Source organism: Eurosta solidaginis, chromosome 3 (genome assembly GCF_040869045.1).
Source record: "Eurosta solidaginis isolate ZX-2024a chromosome 3, ASM4086904v1, whole genome shotgun sequence".
NCBI classification, from domain to species: domain Eukaryota; kingdom Metazoa; phylum Arthropoda; class Insecta; order Diptera; family Tephritidae; genus Eurosta; species Eurosta solidaginis.
This window is the reverse complement of record NC_090321.1, coordinates 166,069,939-166,093,296: the sequence shown is the minus strand read 5'-3', so window position 1 is coordinate 166,093,296 and position 23,358 is coordinate 166,069,939. Positions and strand designations below refer to the sequence as shown.

At 37.6% G+C, this 23,358-nt stretch overlaps 1 protein-coding gene across 7 annotated transcripts in view; it reads left to right on the top strand.

The window, feature by feature from the left end:
• cg (combgap) overlaps positions 1-23,358 on the top strand; it is a 72,713-nt gene that overhangs the window by 8,016 nt on the left and 41,339 nt on the right. For 3 of the 7 annotated variants that reach the window (XR_010951113.1, XR_010951114.1, XM_067773754.1), the window contains exons 2-9: positions 6,612-6,745; positions 6,818-6,900; positions 6,984-7,211; positions 14,505-14,665; positions 14,749-14,851; positions 14,899-15,241; positions 15,326-15,490; positions 15,556-15,679. Coding sequence is in view for 5 of the 7 variants with exons in the window: in XM_067773754.1 (XP_067629855.1) it covers positions 6,612-6,745; positions 6,818-6,900; positions 6,984-7,211; positions 14,505-14,665; positions 14,749-14,851; positions 14,899-15,241; positions 15,326-15,490; positions 15,556-15,679 (1,341 nt within the window). In the remaining 2 variants the exon portion in view is untranslated. The remainder of the gene's footprint in view (positions 1-6,611; positions 6,746-6,817; positions 6,901-6,983; positions 7,212-14,504; positions 14,666-14,748; positions 14,852-14,898; positions 15,242-15,325; positions 15,491-15,555; positions 15,680-23,358) is intronic. The other 4 variants (XM_067773755.1, XM_067773758.1, XM_067773757.1 and 1 more) reach the window with 4 other exon arrangements.

The window sequence follows — 23,358 nt, the reverse complement described above, 5'->3', positions numbered from 1 at the left end:
GCGTCAACTGGCAGCCGATGGTAACATTGGCATCCGACCACCTGCCCATACTTATTTCGTTCGAGCGTACCGCCGACTTCATCCTCACCGAAAAACGCACTTTCATAAACTTCAAAAAAGGAAAGTGGGAAGAATATAAATCTGCAACAGACAGCAGCTTTGCTGCCCTCCCTATCCCGACTGATGCCCGCCAAGGGGAGCGTGCCTTCCGTAAGGTCATTGAATCCGCCTCGGCACATTTCATTCCCGCCGGGAGAATTCCCGAAATCCGGCCCCACTTCCCGGCGGAGGCCGCGAGCTTAGCGAGGGAACGCGACCTTATAAGACAGCTTGATCCAGGCGACCCCCAAATAAGGGATATAAACCAACGCATCAGATTGCTTGTGGACGAACACAAGCGGGCGAAATGGGAAGAGCACCTAAGAGGTTGTAACCTCTACCGGTGTAGGTAAACTTTGGTCCACCGTAAAGTCCCTATCGAATCCGACTAAGCACAAAGACAAAGTTTCCATCGCCTTTGGCGATAAGGTGCTGTCGGATGCGAAAAAATGCGCGAGCGCTTTCTGCCGACAATATATAATGCATCCTACGGTCGACAAAGATAGACGGAGAGCCAATAGACACGCACATAAACACAAACTCAGCGCGTCACCAATTACCATCACCGCTAGAGAGGTTGCGGACGCCATTGGTCGCGCTAAACCATCCAAAGCAGTGGGCCCAGACGGCATAGCCATGCCGATGCTTAAAAACCTAGGGAAAGAGGGTTTCAAATATTTAGCGCATGTCTTCAACCTGTCTCTTTCCACCTTTGTCATACCCGAGGAATGGAAAATGGCCAAGGTGTTCCCGCTACTAAAGCCTGGGAAACCAGCTAACGTAGGTGAGTCATATCGTCCGATATCTCTCCTATCGCCAGTGGCAAAGACGCTTGAAGCCATTTTGCTCCCTTATTTCCAAGCACATTTGCAGCTAGCCCCTCATCAGCATGGCTTCAGAAAACTCCATAGCACTACCTCCGCGCTAAATGTCATTAGCACCCAGATAAATTGCGGTTTGAATCAATATCCCCACCATAGAACAGTACTCGTAGCGTTAGACCTATCAAAAGCTTTTGATACGGTCAACCATGGCTCGATACTGCAAGACCTGGAAGGGTCTACCCTTCCCCCATGTCTTAAAAGGTGGACCGCAAATTATCTGGGTGGTCGGCAGGCATCGGTGCAATTCAGAAACGAAACTTCAAAACCACCCACTGGAAGAAACTACAGGCCTGCCAAAATACTGCTCTCAGAATCGCCACGGGCTGTCTTCTTATGTCCCCAGAACACCATCTGCATAATGAGGCGAGAATACTCCCCATCAGGGAGAGAAATGAGATGCTGACCAAACAGTTTCTGTTGAATACCCAGAAACCTGGGCATCCCAACAGACATCTGATTGACGAACCAGCACCGCCTAGGGGCCTAAGGAGTAATCTCCGAAAGCATTTTGAGGAAATACGGCACCTGATTACCCAGCCGTATGAAGCGAAAAAACACAAGCAGGTCCTTGGTGAACTCCATAGACAGGCGTCGGACCTTTATGTCGGGAATTGCCCGGTGAATCCAGTACTTCAAGAAAAATATCCAGAACTCGCAGAAGAAGAACGCATACTCCCCAGGGAAACGCGTGTCACTCTTGCTCAACTTCGTTCTGGATACTGAAACAGGTTAAACTCTTACCTATCCAGAATCAACCCCGACATACAAAATGTATGCCCCGCTTGCAATGTGTTCCCACATGACACCAACCATCTCTTTAATTGTAATGTGGAACCAACGCCTCTAACACCCCTTTCCTTATGGTCCACCCCTGTTGAAACGGAAAGTTTCCTTGGACTCCCGTTAGAGGATATTGATGACAATTTGTGATCGGTCGCGGCTATTAGGTGGGGCGAGCATTGCTACAACAACAACAACAGTACAGTGTTAATTGGAATCTGGTGCATTCCAGCAACGTTAAAAAGATGCTTTCTCACGAGATACTGACTGGAATCGTATACATTCCGACAGCTTAAAATACAAATATAATTGAAAAATATAAGTTCCAAATTTCGTTGCCTTAAGCTGGGAGCACTGGAGGGTTGGAAACGCTTCCCTTCCAATCTTCTTTAAATGACTGGCTCCCAGACTCGTCCGTTTGTCACGCCAGTAAATATGCTGATCGGAATCACATGGCATTCCAACAGCATATTCAATAGAAATAAGTGATATAATAATGAATTGTACTTAGTAGTTTAAGTTTTAGGCCTAAACAGCCGTAATAATAAATAAATTAAATTAAATTAAATTATTTTTATGGGTCAGGCGTCGAGTTGATTGGAATACGGTTCATTCCAACAACGCTAGTCATGTTACTTTTTATGCATTGTGATGACATACCACATTACACATTACGTCAGTAATCCGACGAATTCCCACGACATGCTGATTGGAATCTTGTTGCATTCCAACAGCAAGTCGATTGGAATCCAGTGCATTCCGAAATCATGCTGAGGGGAATGTGATGTATTCCCCAGTGTAAGATCTTATTATTGCTCTTATTCTTACTATTAAATTTTAATGCTATATAATATATTTCTATGTTTCCAATATAACATTGTTGAAATTTCGATGTAATTTGTTTCTTGTTTGGCCGTGATCGTCTAGTGGTTAGGACCCTACGTTGTCGTTCTCGAGATGGTCGGGCTTGGTACCGGAACGTACCGGATCTGCATCCGGCAAAGGACCATCAACTCTATAACACTCCCAAGGCCCTCGGGGAGTGTCCTTATCGCTACAACAACAGACCTGTACACAAGCATCACGCGATACATTATGTACAGGTCACATCTGGCTTTTCTTGTTCCCCACGGGCACAGTTTTTAACGACCATGATAGGGTCGCACAAGTGATAAACCGCTTCCACATTTCCCCTTTCGAGTAATACACCGCTCATGGATTAAATAAGCTATGGTATTATTATTGCCTTTTACTCTCTGGTATACCTACCGCGGGCATATTTTAACCCCTAGCCCGCAGGGGAAAGGAATTCGGACAGTAGTATTACCATTACTATAAATATACATATGTAAGTTAGTTTTAAAAAGCTGGAATATTGAACCAATACTTAATAATACGCTGTTAAATTATTCCAAGCTTCGCCAAAAGAACCTGCAGATAATGAAGGCATTCACATGTCAGCAGACTCAACGGCTTTCTGTAAACTTGGAATATTGTCGAACATGCCGCGTCTCTAGTGGTACATTAGCGTTCGCCCTTGCACAAAGGTCTCTTACTTATTCTTATATAGGTAAAACTACAAAAATATATTACTCTGAACTTTCGGAAAGGTACATCTGCCATTTTCATACTTTTCTTTATCTTTAAATCAGTTGACCAATCATAATGACGTTTTTATATTTGGCGTTTTATTGGACGGTCATTTTTAGGCCTCGTGGAATCCTATCAAAAAAATCTCATGTTTTAAACCAAAAACATTTCCTTTTAGGTTATTGCAAATGAGATAAATTTAGAGGAACTTGATGTCAAGAATCGTTTTTTGTATCAGATGTTTATATTTATTTATTTATTTTTTTTTTATTTATTTATTTTTTTATTTATTTAATTTTATACAGTCTTGTAGACCTAACTTATTTGTATCTCTATGAGATCATTATCTAAAAGGTAGTTCTTTGCAATAATTATACAATAATTTCTTAAATTCATTGATGTTTTGGCATTGTTTTATTTCAACTGGAAGATCGTTGTATTCTCTCAGTCCTTCGTAGTATATATACCGCATTGCTTTATTTTGCTTCACCTGAAGTTTTGAGATATTCGAATCCGCTAATGTGAATAAAATTGTAGGGCAATATATGAAGTGAGGTTCTATAATGGATCTATATACCATTACATATATACAAATAGCTCACATGTTTACAGGTTCGAAACATGAATCCGATTTTTTTTTTTGATATTTTAGCTTCTGTATATTTGAGGTGCTCATTAAACTTTAGTTTCTCATCAATTATTATTCCAAGGTATTTCATTTCATTTACTTTATGAATCGTACAATTTGCTATTTTCAGCGACGTATTTTCTTCTACGGAAGATTTCCTCTTTAATATCATAAATTTTGTTTTGTCAATATTTATTTTAAGCCTGTATTTATTTTAAGCCTGTTTGAAACAACTGCGTCTAAGTCCTCTTGCATCTTGGACGTAGCTTCTCTCTGCGATGCAAAGCTAACAGTCAATAGTGCATCATCTGCAAACACCGTAATCTTGCAATGGCTCAGACAGTTTTTAATATCATTTATGTATATGATGAATAGAAATGTCTTAAAGATGCCATAAACATGAGTCATGACACAGCCCAAGTAAAACGTATAGTAATAAATAGTACAGTTATTGAAGGAGACCCCGATATCGCGACCCATTTGAATCAGTTCTTTGTCGAGAGCATCACAACAATATGTAATACCATTGAACCAGCTACATCAGATGAGGCCACAGAGGATATTAGGGGGAGTGTTTTTGAACTGAAGCAAATAAATGTGGAACAGCTGTTGAGAACAGCAACTAATTTAAAAAATAAGTATAGAGGAAAAAAACTGGTAACAGAAGGTGTATATAAAGACAGTATGGAATATTTGGGATACGCTTATACATGTATTGTTAATAAGAGCTTTAGAGAAGGTGTAGTCCCAGCATGCTGGAAAACATCGACAGTGATACCAGTTGAAAAAGTTAAAGGGACTGAAAAACCAGAGGAAATACGGCCTATTAATACGTTGCCTAGTGATGAAAAGATTTTAGAGAAAATCGTAAAAGACCAGCTTCTCGATTACCTGAATAAAAATCAAATTATTATATGTGAACAATCAGGGTTCAGAACTAAACACTCTTGTGAAAGCGCTCTAAACCTGGTTATAGCGGAATGGAAACAAAGCCTATCAAACAAGTTAGTAACAGTGTCGATCTTTCTGGACCTAAAAAGGGCATTTGAAACCATCGACAGGGTCATCCTACTAAGGAAACTGCATAATATTGGGGTACGTAATACAGCACTGCGGTGGTTTAAAAGCTACCTTACTGGCAGAAAACAGAAAACCATAATTAGAAGCACATCGTCGCCGGAAGTTGATGTTGACATAGGTCTTCCACAAGGATCTATTCTTGCTGCAATATTATTCATTGTATATATAAACGATATAAAGAGCTGTCTTAGCCACTGCAAGATACGACTCTTCGCAGATGATGCATTATTGACAATAAGTTGTTCGTCGGAGATTGAAGCTATAACTAAAATGCAAGCGGACTTGAATGCTGTTTATAACTGGTTGTGTCAAAATAAGCTTAAAATAAATATTGAAAAAACGAAATGGATGACCATGAGAAGAAAGAATGCAGAAGAAAATAATTTAGCCTTGAAAATAGCAAATAGTACCATACAAAAAGTTAAAGAAATTAAATACCTAGGAATTATAATTGATGAGAAACTTAAGTTCAATGAGCATCTTAAGTATACAGAGGCAAAGATATAAAAAAAAAATGGATTTATGTTCCGGACATGCAAGCACGTCAGCAAATATTATAAAATTATGGTTTATAGGTCCATTATAGAACCTCATTTCATATACTGCCCTTCGATATTATTCATGTTAGCCGACTCGAACATCGCAAAACTACAGGTGAAACAAAATAAAGCAATGCGGTTTATTCTTAGAAAACGATATGATACCCCAATACATGAAATGTTAGAAAGTTTAAATTGGCTGAGTGTAAAGCAACTCATTGTATACTACACTCTAAAATTCATACACAACATGAAACTAGGCAACCTGCCGAAATATGTAAATGACCGAGTAACATACAACAACGAGGTTCATGACTACCACACAAGAAACAGGAATAACTTCCGTCTGCCAGCTGTTCGATCAGAATTCGACAAGAACAATATATACTACGAGGGATTGAGAGAGTACAATGATCTACCATTTGAAATAAAACAATGTCCAAATATCAATAAATTTAAGAAATTATTATATAACTATTGCAAAGCACTACCATTTAGATAATGATCTCATACATACATGTACCTAATTTAGGTCTACAAGACTGTAAATAAATAAATAAATAGTATTGCTGCGGGTACAGATCCTTGTGGTAGGCCTCAGTATCAATTCCAGGGGAAATTTGATTTATAATTATGGTTTTCTGCTTCCTTCCAGTAAGGTAGCTTTTAAACCACTCCAGGGTTTTATTACGTACTCCTATGTTATGAAACTTCCTCAGCAGTATTACCCTGTCAATAGTCTCAAATGCCCTTTTTAGGTCTAGGAACACTGCGACTGTCACTAACCTGTTTGACATTCCTTCCTTCCATTCTGCTACAACCAGGTTTAGAGCGCCTTCACAGGAGTGTTTGGATCTGAAACCTGATTATTCACTTATGATAATTTCATATTTGTTTAAATACTCGATAAGCTGGTCTTTGACGACTTTCTCTATTATTTTTTCATCGCTGGGCATCGTATTAATAGGTCGTAAGTTATAAACTTAGTTTTAACAAAAAAATGTCTTGCAGATGCCATATTTATTGTCGACAGATGGATCTTTAACTGTACAGAAGGATGTTAAGGGAGGATTGACTGCACAAAAAGGAGGTGTTGTTCGTCGTATGTTTGTGGTGAACGAACCATTTACACCAGGGGCGCAACGGTAATTCATTAAGATTCGCTTTCTATTCTTCCTTTACTGATACGGTTATTTTTCCTTTCTTTTTTATTGCAGAGTCATAACTGCAGGTACTACTACACCTACGGTGGTGAAGAAACAAGAACAACAAGTGCTCAGTATTAACTGCGACAAAAATTGTAAGCATCCAAGTCCATGCACACCAATCGAGTATATTTAATAGTGTTTCAAAACAAAACAAAAATATTTGCTTTTGATTTAGACCTACTTGTAGATCAATCAGATCAGTCACACTCCCTGACAAATGGTATCGTCGACACGAAGTCACAAACCATTCTAACTACAACAGCTGGCGCTAAAACACATTTCAGTCCCATCGGGCCGATTCATCTCACTGCAGAGGAATGCAACGAGATATTAATGAAACGAGCGCTTGCCGCATCTCAACAGACTCACACGATCACTACTGCAGACGGACATGGGACGACAAGTAAGACTGCAAAAATTTCAAAGAAATTCTAAGCTCCCGCGTTCGTACCCCTAAACATCGTGTGACGATCTAGTACTATCTACTAATTTAAAGACATTATTTAAAGATACATTCAAGGGGTAAACATTAGAAATGCTAACATATGTAAAGATAGCAAGAATCTGCATTTAAAATCACATCTAAGTTGTTAGCTAGCAATCGTGTAATAACTAGGTTTAACATTATTTATTTATAATTTTTTTTTTTAATAATTTTGTATGATAGTGACATTTTGGCATTCATTGTCTCAAATTGTAGATGTTAATGTACTTTCTATCGTTACAATACGCACAATTTTCAAAATTTTGTTTAAAGTGATAGATTGAAAATAATTGTATTTTAGAGTTTAACTTTCCAGCAGCATTAATAGTCACGTTTTTTTTTAATGAAATTGAGTTTTGATTTGCGTCTAAACTATGTGGTTACATAATTGTCAAAAAGTTAGATGATATATTCCGATTATTTCAAATAGATTTTAGTACATTACTTTAAATATAAACATTTATTTAAATAGGAAAATTAAATTATACATATGTTGGTGTTAATGTGGCTTGGTGTTGGTGCATAAGGTTTTTGTGTGCTTACGAAAAAAATATTATGCATATTACTATATTACATACCGTTGATTTAATTCAAACCTAATAAACATACTAAAAATTTTACAGGAGAAGCAAAAACATTTCTTTTAAAATTATCTGCATGCACGCAGATGAAAGTAACATAACTCCGTTGCTCCTGCTACTTACGTTTTTAGATTAGTTAAGGTGATATATATTATATCCAAATCAGTGAAAAACATTGTTTCGAAAAAAGTGTTGGTTAGTGCAATTGTGAATTAAAGTAATATAATAATATGTAGCTTTCATAAGCATTAATGTCTATTGGTGATAATACTGGCAACCTCTTTACGTAGTAATTATTTAACTATTTGCGACACACTCCTTCGAATACGCGTGATTGAATTCTATTCCTTTCGAAACTTAAGTTAAACTAATAAAATTGTTATAAATTTTTTTTAAATATAAATTTAAGTATCCGTATGATAATTCGCAACTAATAATATCGAAATCATAACTTACCGAAACCATAAATTTCGAAAATACTTTTTACGGAATAAAGAAAGTCGACAAAATATAGCAAAGTATCGAAATGAAGTTATTTCCCCAAGTTTACCATGCATCCGTCTCATTTGGTCTAGAAAAAGTGGAATAAGTACAAAACTCGATCATGTACATATGGCAGAAATACTAAATTTTTAAACTCAATCCATTGTTTTCAAGTCTTGCTTTTTTGGCGAAGCCAATAGAACAAAATTTCTAAATTTTCATCGAAACCGCAGATATAAAAATTTTTGAGGGGTACACTCGGGGAAATTATCAGAGATGCGTTCTCTGGGTGTTTTGAACTTGGTCTGGAAAAAGTGGAATAAGTATACTCCGCGCATTCTAGAGTCCTGGAATTTGCCCTCTTATTTCGATATTTTTTTTTTTACAAATCATACCAGACCGAAAAAATTATTCCGCCAATAGAAAAAACTAGCAATTACTGATTTTTGGGAACTGTGTCGAACGGGAAAGTTTTATTTTTGAGTAAATATAACGCGATTTTAGTAAAAATTTTAACTGTATTGCATTTTTGGCACTTACCGAAAACCAAAAGAAAGCCCATTTTCATATTAAATTAGAAAAGATATTTCAGACATTTTCTTACCTTTCGACACAGTATTTTTTTTTTTTTGCAGAACAGAAAATAACAACTTTCAATAAGTTTTAAGTTAAAAAAATATTCCATTTAAAAAATCAGAACTTGCAATGTACTTGTGAACTTGTTTATATATAAATTATATCTGTTAAAAGTTTTGCTAATTCCTGCTGTTGAACAGCCATCTTGGGTAAAGTTAAAAGTTTGGTAAAAGCAGCTTTTGAAGTGTTGGTGGCGAAACGGTAAAGTGGTAAATTTATAATTAGTTCTTCGACTCGTCGAATTTGACAGATAAGTGAATCATATGTAAAAAATATCTCAACTTTTTGCTTCGCTTTACCTTTCACAAACTCTGGAACCATGCAATGAACCCGTCTTTAAAAACGAAGTTTCGACAATATAACATTTTATACCGTGTATATTTGGTATTTGTCGTTCTAAAGATAATACGCACTTGACTTAAATGCACGCGTGGGATAAGGTAAATCAGTGTGCAACCGTTCAGGAATTCTTAACTCACATCTGTTCCATCCCAATAAACAGTCACATTAGAGCCCAATTTTAGAACTAGCACACTTCTCCAATCATTATTTCTTAACAGTTGCTGAGCTTGAGAATAATCATCTTAACTAAAAAACAGAAAGTGAAGATTCCAGATTAATGAACATTCCTTTCTTGCACTTAAAGCATTAGACTGCCATATATAATATATAAATTTCATAAACGGTCAGACAAATATCCCCCTCATTAAAAACAAAAAAAAAAAAAGCTTCTATAATTCGAAATTCGTATGGAAATGTCGTTTTAAAAATATTTATAAATCGTTTTTATATTGTTATGAATAAGGGGGTCAAAGGTATACATGATTTTTAATTTATAACGATTTATCAATACTACAAACCACATGGTTTTTTCTCCACGATAAACCGGTGTTGGGTTTGGTAGTGCCATCTTGGAGAACATTTTTATTTTCAATTTTACCTCAACTCGGTATCCAATGTAAGATAACAACTTGAGAAATATGTTGGATATAGATTTTAGAACTTAAAATTTATCTAAGGTTGAATATTGATGTTGGATATCATTTCGCTAATTATTATGGCCTCTATATTTATCAAAGGTTGAAATGTAATTGGAAATGTTGTCAGGAACTATAAATTTCAAAAGATTTCTCAAAGGTTTTATAATATTGAATATAAAGAGATAACGATGTTGGGTTACAATTTCAGAACTACATATACATATATGTATATCTCGATGGTTGTGGAAATCGAGGTTTGTTAGGAGAGTTTTATAGTTCAGTTAGGCACAAAAGATTACCCAAAATTTAATTGAGCCGGACCCGTGCGCATCTTGCGCAACCAATATAAAAGTCTCTTATCAAATATCAAAAGAAATCAAATGTTCTATCAATCAATTAAAACTTACACCTTGCGCTGCCATCTAGCGTATGGCAGCAACTGACAGAAATGCAGTGCAAATATACACAATAGTGCCATAGTGCAAATAGATTTCTTTGTGTGCTCACACTCGTTTATTTTTAATAAATTATTTTTTTAAAATATAGCTAAACAAAAGCACTACGACCAAAGTTTCCCAAAGCTCGCTAATAGACCGAAACTTGATCTTTATAACCAAAACTTTATTTATAGATTTGGATTCCAAATAAGAGCGAAAAAGGGACCCGTACATAAAAACAGCAATTAGAAATAATATATATGATTTTTCTGAAGATTGTACAAAATGCAAAACACGATAAATATGCATTTCGAAGAGCATTTTCGTTGGCAACATTTTCCAGTTTGTCCCTTAAAGCTCGATGACTGTCTTGTTGTTGATGAAGAATTACTTCGCCTTGCCTAATGTGCACGACCACTCGAATAATCAAAATCCCCTAATGTAGATCGTAGGAAACTAGCAGCTTTCGGCAGAGATAGACCGCAGTGAGCTGCCTATAATAGATAATGATTCTTAGAATGAATGCAAAGATGGTTTGTGTCATGTTGAAACACTGCATACAAGGCATACAAGGGTCAAAATAGTAGCAGGTTAAAATAATATCAGACATGTGTAAATATGTAAAAAAAACAAACCAAATTTTTTTCTCATATTTATAAAATACTTTTACTTTACTGGTGTTAACACTGAATTAATTTTATCAATGGGGTTCTTTATAGTTGTTAAACAGCCTTTTCTTAGTTTAGCTGTAATAGCAATTTGTCAAAATAATAGCAGTTCTGCGAATGTTAGTGTGTTGAGCTTTAAGGTTGACGGCAGAGTGCTGGCTATAAGCTATGCTAGCCGAGAAGCAATATTTGCTTTCATATATTTTACAAGCTTGAAACGTTCTTGACACTCTGGAAAACTTACAATTTTGCATAAGAAATAATATTCATAGCTTTCTATCTTTATGTGATAACAACGCGTCTACTCCGTCGACAGTTTTAAGTTTTTTTTAACAGATTATAAAATAAATTTGTATTAGGTAAGATGAACCGTTTTATTTTGACCGATTGCTCTTAAAGCTAGACCAACTTAATAAAAACGCACTGCGGTTCTTTAACGCACGCATATAAACGACTTTTTTTTTGCCCTAACCGAATTAAGCATGCGTTGCGGCAATGTGAAACATGTGTACCAACTTAAAACCGAAATGTCACGCAAAAATTGGAAATCGAGTTAGCTTTTTACGTAGTAAATTCAATTTCGATTGCTCTCATACAAGTTGTATGTGTATGTGAGACATTTTCGACAGAAAACTGCCGTGCGTTTTTATTAGGTTGGCTTGTAATACTATACTTCATACTGCTATTATTTTGCCCGCAGTTGTACATACATTTTTTTCCAAATCGAATTGACATCCGTTAACTGAGGTATTTCTTTGCAATTTTTCGAAGAATATTAGTAGAAATAGGAAGCAATTAATTTACAAATGCCCAATAAGCACTGACCTGCAGAAATCTTTAGTACAATTCTTTTAGTTTTAGGTTGAATTTATTAATTTATTTAATAATTTGGGAAAAATTTAAACAACGTGACATCAGGACGGACAAGGCGACAGCTGTTTCGATTATACCTTGTAAATCTCTTCAAAGCCTTTTCTCCCGGGAGTGGGAGTCGAACTCGCACTCCTACGATAGTTGAAATGGTTATAAACGCATTCAGCTACGTCATGCCTGTTGTAAAGTTTTTCCCAATTGCCTTCTTTTTGCATATTTTAATCTTTTACACATTGCATACTTCGTATGCAATTATGTGTTAAAGCTATGCTTGGTACGGCGGTTTTCAAAGAAACTTTGGTTTTGTCGCTGTTTTCGTTCTATTTATAGAACTACAACGAATTAACCAATTTTGTCTGTTTGTATGATTTTAATAATCGGGGATTGCCCATATTGCTTTTTTAAATGTATGAAAACATTTATTTGAAGCAATTTTTTAATTTTTATAATTTATTTAATAATTTGGGAAAAATTTAAACAACGTGACATCAGGACGGACAAGGCGACAGCTGTTTCGATTATACCTTGTAAATCTCTTCAAAGCCTTTTCTCCCGGGAGTGGGAGTCGAACTCGCACTCCTACGATAGTTGAAATGGTTATAAACGCATTCAGCTACGTCATGCCTGTTGTAAATTTATTATCTATGTCATGTTATTAACTATGTCATGATTTAATTAACTAATTTTATGAAAAGTACGGACACCAAGGAATCGTGCGCTTTCGTAATCTTATTAGCATACGAAACCTAAAGAATATAAAATTCTTGGTTCAAGACAAAAACTCGACTAGCAAATCGATTCATTTAAAAATGCCATTAGTAAATAATGGAGATACCATAACGAAATGTACTTATTGAGCGTGTTAACTTATTCATTCGACTTGTTCGGAACATTCAGCTATATTTATATTTATTATTAGAATTTATGGAAACTTGGATATGTATTTATATTTTGGAATATTCGGATGGCCTGAGGTAGTATCAACTGAATGTGTTACGAATATTCCAAATTAACGGTTTATTGGGAATGATTCCATGAATGATTAAACGGAAAAGAGCTTTCCGTGTTGCAAGAGTGCCCTTATGATGGACTATTCTGTGAAAGTTAAACCCTGAATTAAAAGTTCCTAGAAAATCAGCAATTTTTTTATGAGGTTATGTCGACTGCTGAATGGAGTATCTCAATAACGCCCTATCTCAAAATATTTTTCAAAAATGTCCCATCTCAGGATTTGTTTTATCTATCTATATCAGACTTAGGTTGAAGAACGCAGTTTTGGTAAAACGTTTACGTGTCTTTTTTTAAATGGGAAGTACATACTTAGCACTGTTAAGGGCAAGAAAATTCGTAGATGCCCAATGGGATAAGGACGACAGGTCGCTGTTATACTGGGCACAAAGTTCAGAAGCTTGCCTCAGCATCGCTGACATATAGATCGCAGATGATGCGTTGTCACGTATTTGCGCAGGTGTTGAAGATGTCATTTATAAATAGACTAAATAATAGTAGTCCCAAAATAAAACCAGCGTATTATGGCGTAATATCAAATCCTACTTTAACACGCTGTGCTGTACCACCCAAGTAGCTCATCATTAAATTCAGTCACTAAATCCGAAGTAAGTTTTCAGCTTCATACATAGCAAACTATGCTTAACTGATTCAAATGACTTTGAAAGGTCTAGCATACATAACAATGTTAACCGATTTCTGTCAAATTAAATACGTATGTCATCTAGAATCTTCATAACTACAGTAGAGCTGTGCTTAGATCTAAAACCCGACTGCAGCGGTTACTGGAATTTTACCGCTCTATTACATCCTCCAAATGATCTTTTATAAAGGCGCATTAGCTTCCAATACAGCGATCCGGACAGACGAGTCAGAAACCGTAGCAGCGATCGAAGTTATATTATCCTCAATAAGCTTAGAAAGTTTACTCTCCACGTCAGCAAACTGGCCGTGTTCTGTTCAGTGCTGCAATAAAACATGTTTGTAATTTTCTAAAGTGCTGCTTGGCTTATGTATGTCAAGGACCCCCGCCAACCTTAAAGAAATCTTATACTTAGTAATTTATTACGTCTAACGCAACCAAAGTACTTCCACCCACTGCAACCGTTATGCTGCTTTTACATGAGTCGATTTTGGCCAAAAAATGTCTATTGGCTAAAAATTCTTTTAACTTTATATAAAGATTTTTTATAGGCTTTAGTTAATTTGATTTGAATTTTTAATTACATTATGAAATTCAATTATTAATTTCATTAAAAAGAAAATGTATATTTGCGTTGCTCAAATATTTGAGCGATGCACTAATAATGTATTCGATTAGTTTAATGATGGACTTCTAACACCGCATTTAAATGCGGACGTTCGGATCGGTTTTTGTGATTGGGTTACTACTGAGCCATCAAACACGATACTACTAAGGCTAACACAAATACAATTATGACACTATATTTTATGTTTGGATTACTAACCAATATGTTTTATATATTAATTTCTGTCAACATTTATTTTCTCTGATCTTTTTCCCGAATTGAATGCACTCCCTTAGGTGACATTTTGCCGGGAATATCAGTGCAGGTTCAAAAAGTTATACAAGGTTTAGAAGAAACAGAGGACTCTCAAGGAGATACACCAAATTTAAAATTAGAGCCTGGCACATTAGAGCTATCTCCCAAAACAGAGTTGCAAGATAATTTGAGCTATAGTGAGGTGAATAGTAATATGTGCAGATCATTATACTTAAGCTAATTAACGATACTAACTTTTCTGTTTTACTTTATTCCGTCGATTAGAATGATGCAACAGTTAAAAAAGAACGCCCTTATAGTTGCGGTGAATGTGGCAAATCATTTCTTCTTAAACATCACTTAACGACGCATGCGCGAGTACATACTGGTATGTTAAATCTAAAAAAACTGAAATATTTGCTCAATTTTATTCAGATGAAAATCCTGTTGCAGGAGAGCGGCCGCATGTATGTGTACATTGCAGCAAGAGTTTTGCTCATAAGCACTGTCTCAACACTCATCTACTTTTGCATTCAACTGAACGACCTTTTCAATGTACGGAATGCAAGAAAAGTTTTACTTTAAAACACCACCTGTTAACACATTCACGTGTCCATAGTCGTGATCGGCCATTTGTATGCCCCGAATGTGGGCGTACATTCCCACTGAAGCGACATTTAGTAACACACAGTAAATTTCATGCTGGTGAACGACCATACGTTTGTGAAGAATGTGGTGAAAGTTTTGCTCAGGAAAATCATTTGATAATGCATTCACGGTAAATATCTATGAATATGATTTCAATATATCTACATATATTTTAATTTATTTCTGCATACATATATTAATATTTGTTTCTCAGTTTTCATGGATCGTTGAATCCTTTTGTCTGCCCAGATTGCGGCGTTACGTTCCCACGAAAATTCCAATTGGTGAATCACGGCCGTATACACGGCAAAGTGCCACACTCGTGCACCTTGTGTGGTAAAGAGTTTTTACAAAAACGTACATTAGTATCGCACATGAGGTAATTCCGAATAGGAAAAGCTGTAATGAAAACAAAATAATAGAATACTTTCATTACCATTAAAGAATTCACACTGGGGACCAGCCATATCCATGCATTAGTTGTGGTGAAGGATTTATGTCGAAAGCAGAGTTAAACCAGCATGTCCGTAACACACACGGAGGTGTAAATCCAAACTCGAATACTCCGGTAAGCTTAGCAATATTATTGTATTTTTAAAAGTTCAAGTATATTCATTAGATTGCGGGGGAAAATAATCTTTTTAGGACGGTCATATTCTGTTCAGTGTGTCTCGTGCAAGGGATAGGTTGTTCTCGGCTTGATCCCAAAACCCGACGTCCACGTAACTTTTATAAATCTTTTGTGGCTCCTTGCTGTTCACGCCCAAGGGCGTCCCGTAGTCTACGCCTAAGCGCCCCCACTACCTCCCAGCAGCCCCGCTGCTCAGCAAGCCACAACAAGTACCCGCTGCTGCTCGCACCCCACGGCGCCAACAACTCAAACAGCTGCTACCACTCGTAACTACTACCTTCGTAGTAGAGTCGGTAGCAATGCTGAGCATCACCCCTGCCCCCGTTGTTGTTGTTGTTGTTGTAGCGATTAGTTACTCCCCGAAGGCTTTGGGGAGTGATCGATGTGATGGTCCTTTGTCGGATACAGATCCGATACGCTCCGGTAACACAGCACCATTAAGGTGCTGGCCCGACCATCTCGGGAACGATTTATATGGCCACATTAAACCTTCAGGCCATCCCTCCATCCCTCCCCCAAGTTCCATGAGGAGCTTGGGGTCGCCAGAGCCTCGTCTGTTAGTGAAACGGGATTCGCCGCTCGAAGGTGAGGTTGACAATTGGGTTGGAGAAGCTATATATTGCGCTACACAACCCCTTGAATCCCCCCCCCCCCCCCTGCCGCCGTCTTCTCCCCCTGTTGTTGTTGTTGTTGTTGTTGTTGTTGTTGTTGTTGTTGTTGTTGTTGTTGTAGCGATAAGGTTGCTCCCCGAAGGCTTTGGGGAGTGTTATCGATGTAATGGTCCTTTGCCGGATACAGATCCGGTACGCTCCGGTACCACAGCACCATTAAGGTGCTATAGCCCGACCATCTCGGGAACGATTTATGTGGCCACATTAAACCTTCAGGCCATCCCCTCCTCCCCCACCCCCAGGTTCCATGAGGAGCTTGGGGTCGCCAGAGCCTCGGCTAAACAGGATTCGCCGCGGATAGGTGAGGTTGACAATTGGGTTTGGAGAAGCTATATATTGCGCTGGAAACCTGAAGCGTTGCGCGACTCAGCCCCTTGAATCTGGTATTTTAGTCGCCTCTTACGACAGGCATACCTACCGCGGGAATATTCTGACCCCCTAACCCTTCGGGTTCCGGGTACCCCAATGCTTGCCCAAGGACGCCCAGTCCCAGGGCCACAACAGCAATTGCGTCCTGACTTTCCACAACCCAGGCGTAGTCACCCGTCACTTATCCCCAGAGTGGCGGCGTCTCCCCTTATACACTTCAGAATTCTGCAGTTAAACTGTAATGGACTAACTGGGAAGATTACGGAGATAGTCGATTTCATGAAGCGCACAACATTGCATTGCAGACCTGCTCTGGGTATAATGTCCACAGGAAAGACCGCGAGAGCGGAAATGGAGGCGGCCTCGCGTTTATCATACACCACTCTGTGCAATATTATATATTTGATCCTGGAATCGACCGCAGGGACAATGTCTTAGAACGTCAAGGCCTATCTGTCCGGTCAGGCGATTTAAACCTAGAAATCATCAACATCTACATCCCTCCTGCCACCTGTTGCCCCAGTGGATACCGCCCTAATATCAGAGCCTTACTCACTGGCAACAATCGCATTATCTTAGGCGATTTCAATGCCCATCACGATCTATGGCATTCAAACTTGCGGGCGGACAGTAGGGGTGATATCTCAATAGTGAGCGCAGAACTCGTAAACCGCGTGAACTGGCAGCCGATGGTAACATTGGCATCCGACCACCTGCCCATACTTATTTCGCTCGAGCGTACCGCCGACTTCATCGTTACCGAAAAACGCACTTTCATAAACTTAAAAAAAGGAAAGTGGGAAGAATATAAATCTTTTACAGACAACCGCTTTGCTGCCCTCCCTATCCCGACTGATTCCCGCCAAGGGGAGCGTGCCTTCCGTAAGGTCATTGAATCCGCCTCGGCACGTTTCATTCCCGCAGGGAGAATTCCTGAAATCCGGCCCACTTCCCGGCGGAGGCCGCAAACTTAGCGAGAGGACGTGACCTTATAAGACAGCTTGATCCAGGCGACCCCCAAATAAGGGATATAAACCAACGCATCAGATTGCTTGTGGACGAACACAAGCGGGCGAAATGGGAGGAGCACCTAAGAGTTTTTAACCTCTCTACCGGTGTGGGTAAACTTTGGTCCACCGTAAAGTCCCTATCGAATCCGAATAAGCACAAAGACAAAGTTTCCATCGCCTTTGGCGACAAAGTGCTGTCGGATGCGAAAAAATGCGCGAGCGCTTTCTGCCGGCAATATATAATGCATCCTACGGTCGACAAAGATAGACGGAGAGCCAATAGACACGCACATAAACAAATTCAGCGCGTCACCAATCACCATCACCGCTAAAGAGGTTGAGGACGCCATTGGTCGCGCTAAACCATCCAAAGCAGTGGGCCCAGACGGCATAGCCATGCCGATGCTTAAAAGCCTAGGGAAAGAGGGTTTCAAATATTTAGCGCATGTCTGCAACCTGTCTCTTTCCACCTTTGTCATACCCGAGAAATGAAAAATGGCCAAGGTGGTCCCGCTACTAAAGCCTGGGAAACCAGCTAACATAGGTGAGTCGTATCGTCCGATATCTCTCCTATCGCCAGTAGCAAAGACGCTTGAAGCCATTTTGCTCCCTTATTTGCAAGCAAATTTGCAGTTAGCCTCTCATCAGCATGACTTCAGAAAACTCCATAGCACTACCACCGCGCTAAATGCCATTAACACCCAGATAAATTATGGTTTAAATCAATACCCCCACCATAGAACAGTACTCGTAGCGCTAGACCTATCAAAAGCTTTTGATACGGTCAACCATGGCTCGTTACTGCAAGACCTGGAAGGGTCCACCCTTCCCCCATGTCTTAAAAGGTGGACCGCAAATTATCTGGGTGGTCGGCAGGCATCGGTGCAATTTAGAAACGAAACATCAAAACCAAGGAGAATTAAACAAGGGGTGCAACAGGGTGGTGTCATATCCCCACTTTTGTTTAATTTCTACATATCTAAGCTACCTTCACCACCGGAAGGAGTCACAATCGTTTCCTACGCCGATGACTGCACAATAATGGCCACAGGCCCAGGCCCAAATATCGATGCGCTATGCAATAAAATAAACGGCTACCTCCCTGATCTCTCCAGTTTTTTTGCCTCGCGAAACCTGGCATTATCACCGACTAAATCTTCCGCGACCTTATTTACAACATGGACGTCCCAAATGTCTACCATTTTGAACATCCACGTCAATGGCACTGCGCTACCGACTGTCCTACACCCCAAAATTTTGGGTGTCACGTTTGATCAGGATCTACATTTTGGTGAGCACGCAGCCGCGATTGTTCCGAGAATTCAGAGCCGTAACAAAATCCTCAAATGCCTCGCTGGCACTACCTGGGGAAAAGATAAAGAAACGCTCATGACTGCATACAAAGCAATTAGCCAGCCGATTACGTGCTACGCGTCACCCATATGGTCGCCAAGCCTAAAAATTACCCACTGGAAGAAACTGCAGGCCTGCCAAAATACTGCATCAGAATCGCCACGGGCTGTCTTCTTATGTCCCCAAAACATCATCTGCATAATGAGGCGAGAATACTTCCCATCAGGGAGAGAAATTAGATGCTGACCAAACAGTTCCTGTTGAATACCCAGAAACCTGAGCATACCAACAGACATCTGATTGATGAACCAGCACCGCATAGGGCCTTAAGGAGTCATCTCCGTAAGCATTTTGAGGAAATACGGCACCTGAGAACCCAGCCGTATGAAGCGAAAAAACACAAGCAGGTCCTTGGTGAACTCCATGAACAGGGGTCGGACCTTTATGCCGGGAATTGCCCGGTTAATCCAGTACTTAAAGAAAATTATCCAAAACTCGCGGAAGAGGAACGCATACTCCCCAGGGAAACGCGTGTCACTCTTGTTCAACTTCGTTCTGGATACTGTAACAGGTTAAACTCTTACCTATCCAGAATCAACCCCGACATACAAAATGTATGCCCCGCTTGCAATGTGTCCCCACATGACACCAACCATCTCTTTAATTGTAATGTGGAACCAACGCCTCTAACACCCCTTTCCTTATGGTCCACCCCTGTTGAAACGGCAAGTTTCATTGGACTCCCGTTAGAGGATATTGATGCCATTTGTGATCGGTCGCTGCTGTTAGGTGGGGCGAAGTATTGCTACAACAACAACAACAACAGCAAGAAAATTTTTACGTGGAAAAATTACTTATTGGGAAAATTGCCTTTAATTTATCCGTGAAAAAAAAATTTGCCCGCCTATATTTTAGACAATATCGAGTGGCACGCCAACTTCATGTGAAGTTAGCGTGCCACTTTTCGAAAACCATCTTAGAGACCAGTTAGAAAAATAATTCTTGCACGTGAATTTGCCGTAAATTTAGCATAGATAAGTGGCATATTTTTTAAATTTGAAAAAAAAAAAATCAAATTTTTTTCTCGAAAGTGAAGTTAGCGTCCCACTTTTCGAAAACTACCTTAGATACCAGATAGGAAAATAATTCTTGCACGTGAATTTGGCGTAAATTTTCCGTAGATAAGTAGCCTATTTTATAAATTCGAAACAAGAAATTTCAAATTTTTTTTATGGTGCACCGCCAACTTCATGTGAAGTTAGCGTGCCACTTTTCGAAAACCATCTTAGAGACCACCCAGCCAGCATTTTTTGAAAATTTTGATCAAAAAATATTTAAATATCATACCCCAATATGATTAAAAACCTTCAAATTTAAAAGCATTTTCTGTTCGAAAATAACTGTATCGTCGGGAGAAAAATTTACCTTAAATGTGATTATTCTTGAATAATCATTTATGACTCCTATTTCGAAACGCTTTATTTCATATTTGATATCATTGTAAAATTGAGCTTTAATAGTTTTAGAGTAATATTTAACTGCTTTTCACAGCCGCTTTCTGATCATGTTCGTGAACATATTTCAATCGTTTTGTTTGAGATTTTTGAATCATTTTTGAATGCGATTATGATGCATTTATTCTTCATATCTCATTCAAAATAAGATAATACATAATAATCTTATTTCATCAGGGAAGTAAGGCATGCGGAAGTGAGCTATTTAAACCACAGGTAACTTGCAAACAAACTTGACTGATATACACCTGCGACTACAACATCCAACATCAGCTATGATCGTCAATATCTTAAAATACGATACGGTACGGGATGTTGAAGCCATATCCAGGCATGTCAAGATAGCTTCACTTACCTGGGGTTCAAATAGCTCACAACCTTTGTATTGTCCAACTATTATGTATTTTCGGGGAAGCCGAAGGTGGAGAAATGGTTGAGGAAATCTTCGGTCACGAGCAGCATTTACATTATTTCTTGTCTTGAATAATATGTATAATTGTATAAATAATAAAGATTTTATATATTTTTTCTGAGCTTCATGATTGAAAAAATATGTGTATGTGAAAAAAAATAAGATTTTCATTGAAAAGTAAAATTTTATCAAGTATAAAATTCATTATTCAGTCAATAAAAAAAGATTCAGGAAGCTGAATTAAAAATGATTTATAAATTTTTGATCACCTAAAGTAAATACATTTGATTCAAATATAATTCCAAAATGTGATTGAAAACCCATATTCAGTTTTTGATCATCAAAGGTAAACATATTTTATTATTCCTTTTATTGTTTTTTAAGAAATATAAAATTTTAATCATCAAAGGACTTCAAAAATGATTCCAAAAAGTGATCGAAAAATGATTTACAGTTTTTGATCATCAAAAGTATTCATATTTGATTATTTCTTTTGTACAATTGTATGACAACTCATTATTTAGTCAGAAAGAGTAATCAAATTGTATTGATATGCAGGTAAATTCAAAATTTAATAATCTAAATGCTGAGTGGGCAGTTAGAAAAATAATTCTTGCACGTGAATTTGCCGTAAATTTTCCGTAGATAAGTGACGTCTATATATATAAAAATCAAATTCTGTGTGCGTGTGTTCGCTATGGAAACGTATTTCCCACACTTTAATCATCACCAAATTTTGGCTATAGGTTCCTTCGATCAAGACGAAGGCTTTAGGCTAAAAATAATTTCGATATATGACCCACTCAGCATTTAGATGATTAAATTTTGAATTTACCTGCATATCAATACAATTTGATTACTCTTTCTGACTAAATAATGAGTTGTCATACAATTGTACAAAAGAAATAATCAAATATGAATACTTTTGATGATCAAAAACTGTAAATCATTTTTCGATCACTTTTTGTAATCATTTTTGAAGTCCTTTGATGATTAAAATTTTATATTTCTTAAAAAACAATAAAAGGAATAATAAAATATGTTTACCTTTGATGATCAAAAACTGAATATGGTTTTTCAATCATATTTTGGAATTATATTTGAATCAAATGTATTTACTTTAGGTGATCAAAAATTTATAAATCATTTTTAATTCAGCTTCCTGAATCTTTTTTTATTGACTGAATAATGAATTTTATACTTCATAAAATTTTACTTTTCAATGAAAATCTTATTTTTTTTCACATACACATATTTTTTCAATCATGAAGCTCAGAAAAAATATATAAAATCTTTATTATTTATACAATTATACATATTATTCAAGACAAGAAATAATGTAAATGCTGCTCGTGACCGAAGATTTCCCCAACCATTTCTCCACCTTCGGCTTCCCCGAAAATACATAATAGTTGGACAATACAAAGGTTGTGAGCTATTTGAACCCCAGGTAAGTGAAGCTATCTTGACATGCCTGGATATGGCTTCAACATCCCGTACCGTATCGTATTTTAAGATATTGACGATCATAGCTGATGTTGGATGTTGTAGTCGCAGGTGTATATCAGTCAAGTTAGTTTGCAAGTTACCTGTGGTTTAAATAGCTCACTTCCGCATGCCTTACTTCCCTGATGAAATAAGATTATTATGTATTATCTTATTTTGAATGAGATATAAAGAATAAATGCATCATAATCGCTTTCAAAAATGATTCAAAAATCTCAACCAAAACGATTGAAATATGTTCACGAACATGATCAGAAAGCGACTGTGAAAAGCAGTTAAATATTACTCTAAAACTATTAAAGCTCAATTTTACAATGATATCAAATATGAAATAAAGCGTTTCGAAATAGGCGTCATAAATGATTATTCAAGAATAATCACATTTAAGGTACATTTTTCTCCCGACGATACAGTTATTTTCGAACAGAAAATGCTTTTAAATTTGAACGTTTTTAATCATATTGGGGTATGATATTTAAATATTTTTTGATCAAAATTTTCAAAAAATGCTGGCTGGGGAAAGGGGCGTTGCACCTCCCTTACAAATGGAATCTTTGGTACTGCATAACTCTGAAGGTATACATGCCAGAACATTGAAATTCAGTAAGGAGTTATATGAAGTCAATTTCTAACACCACCAAGAAAATGTGCAATTAGGAAAAAGGGGGCATGGCAACTCCCGTACAAATGGAATATATCATACTGCATATCTCTGGATGTAGTAATGGAAGGATAATGGTAAAGAGCTATATGACGTTAAGTCCTAACACCTCCAGTTAAA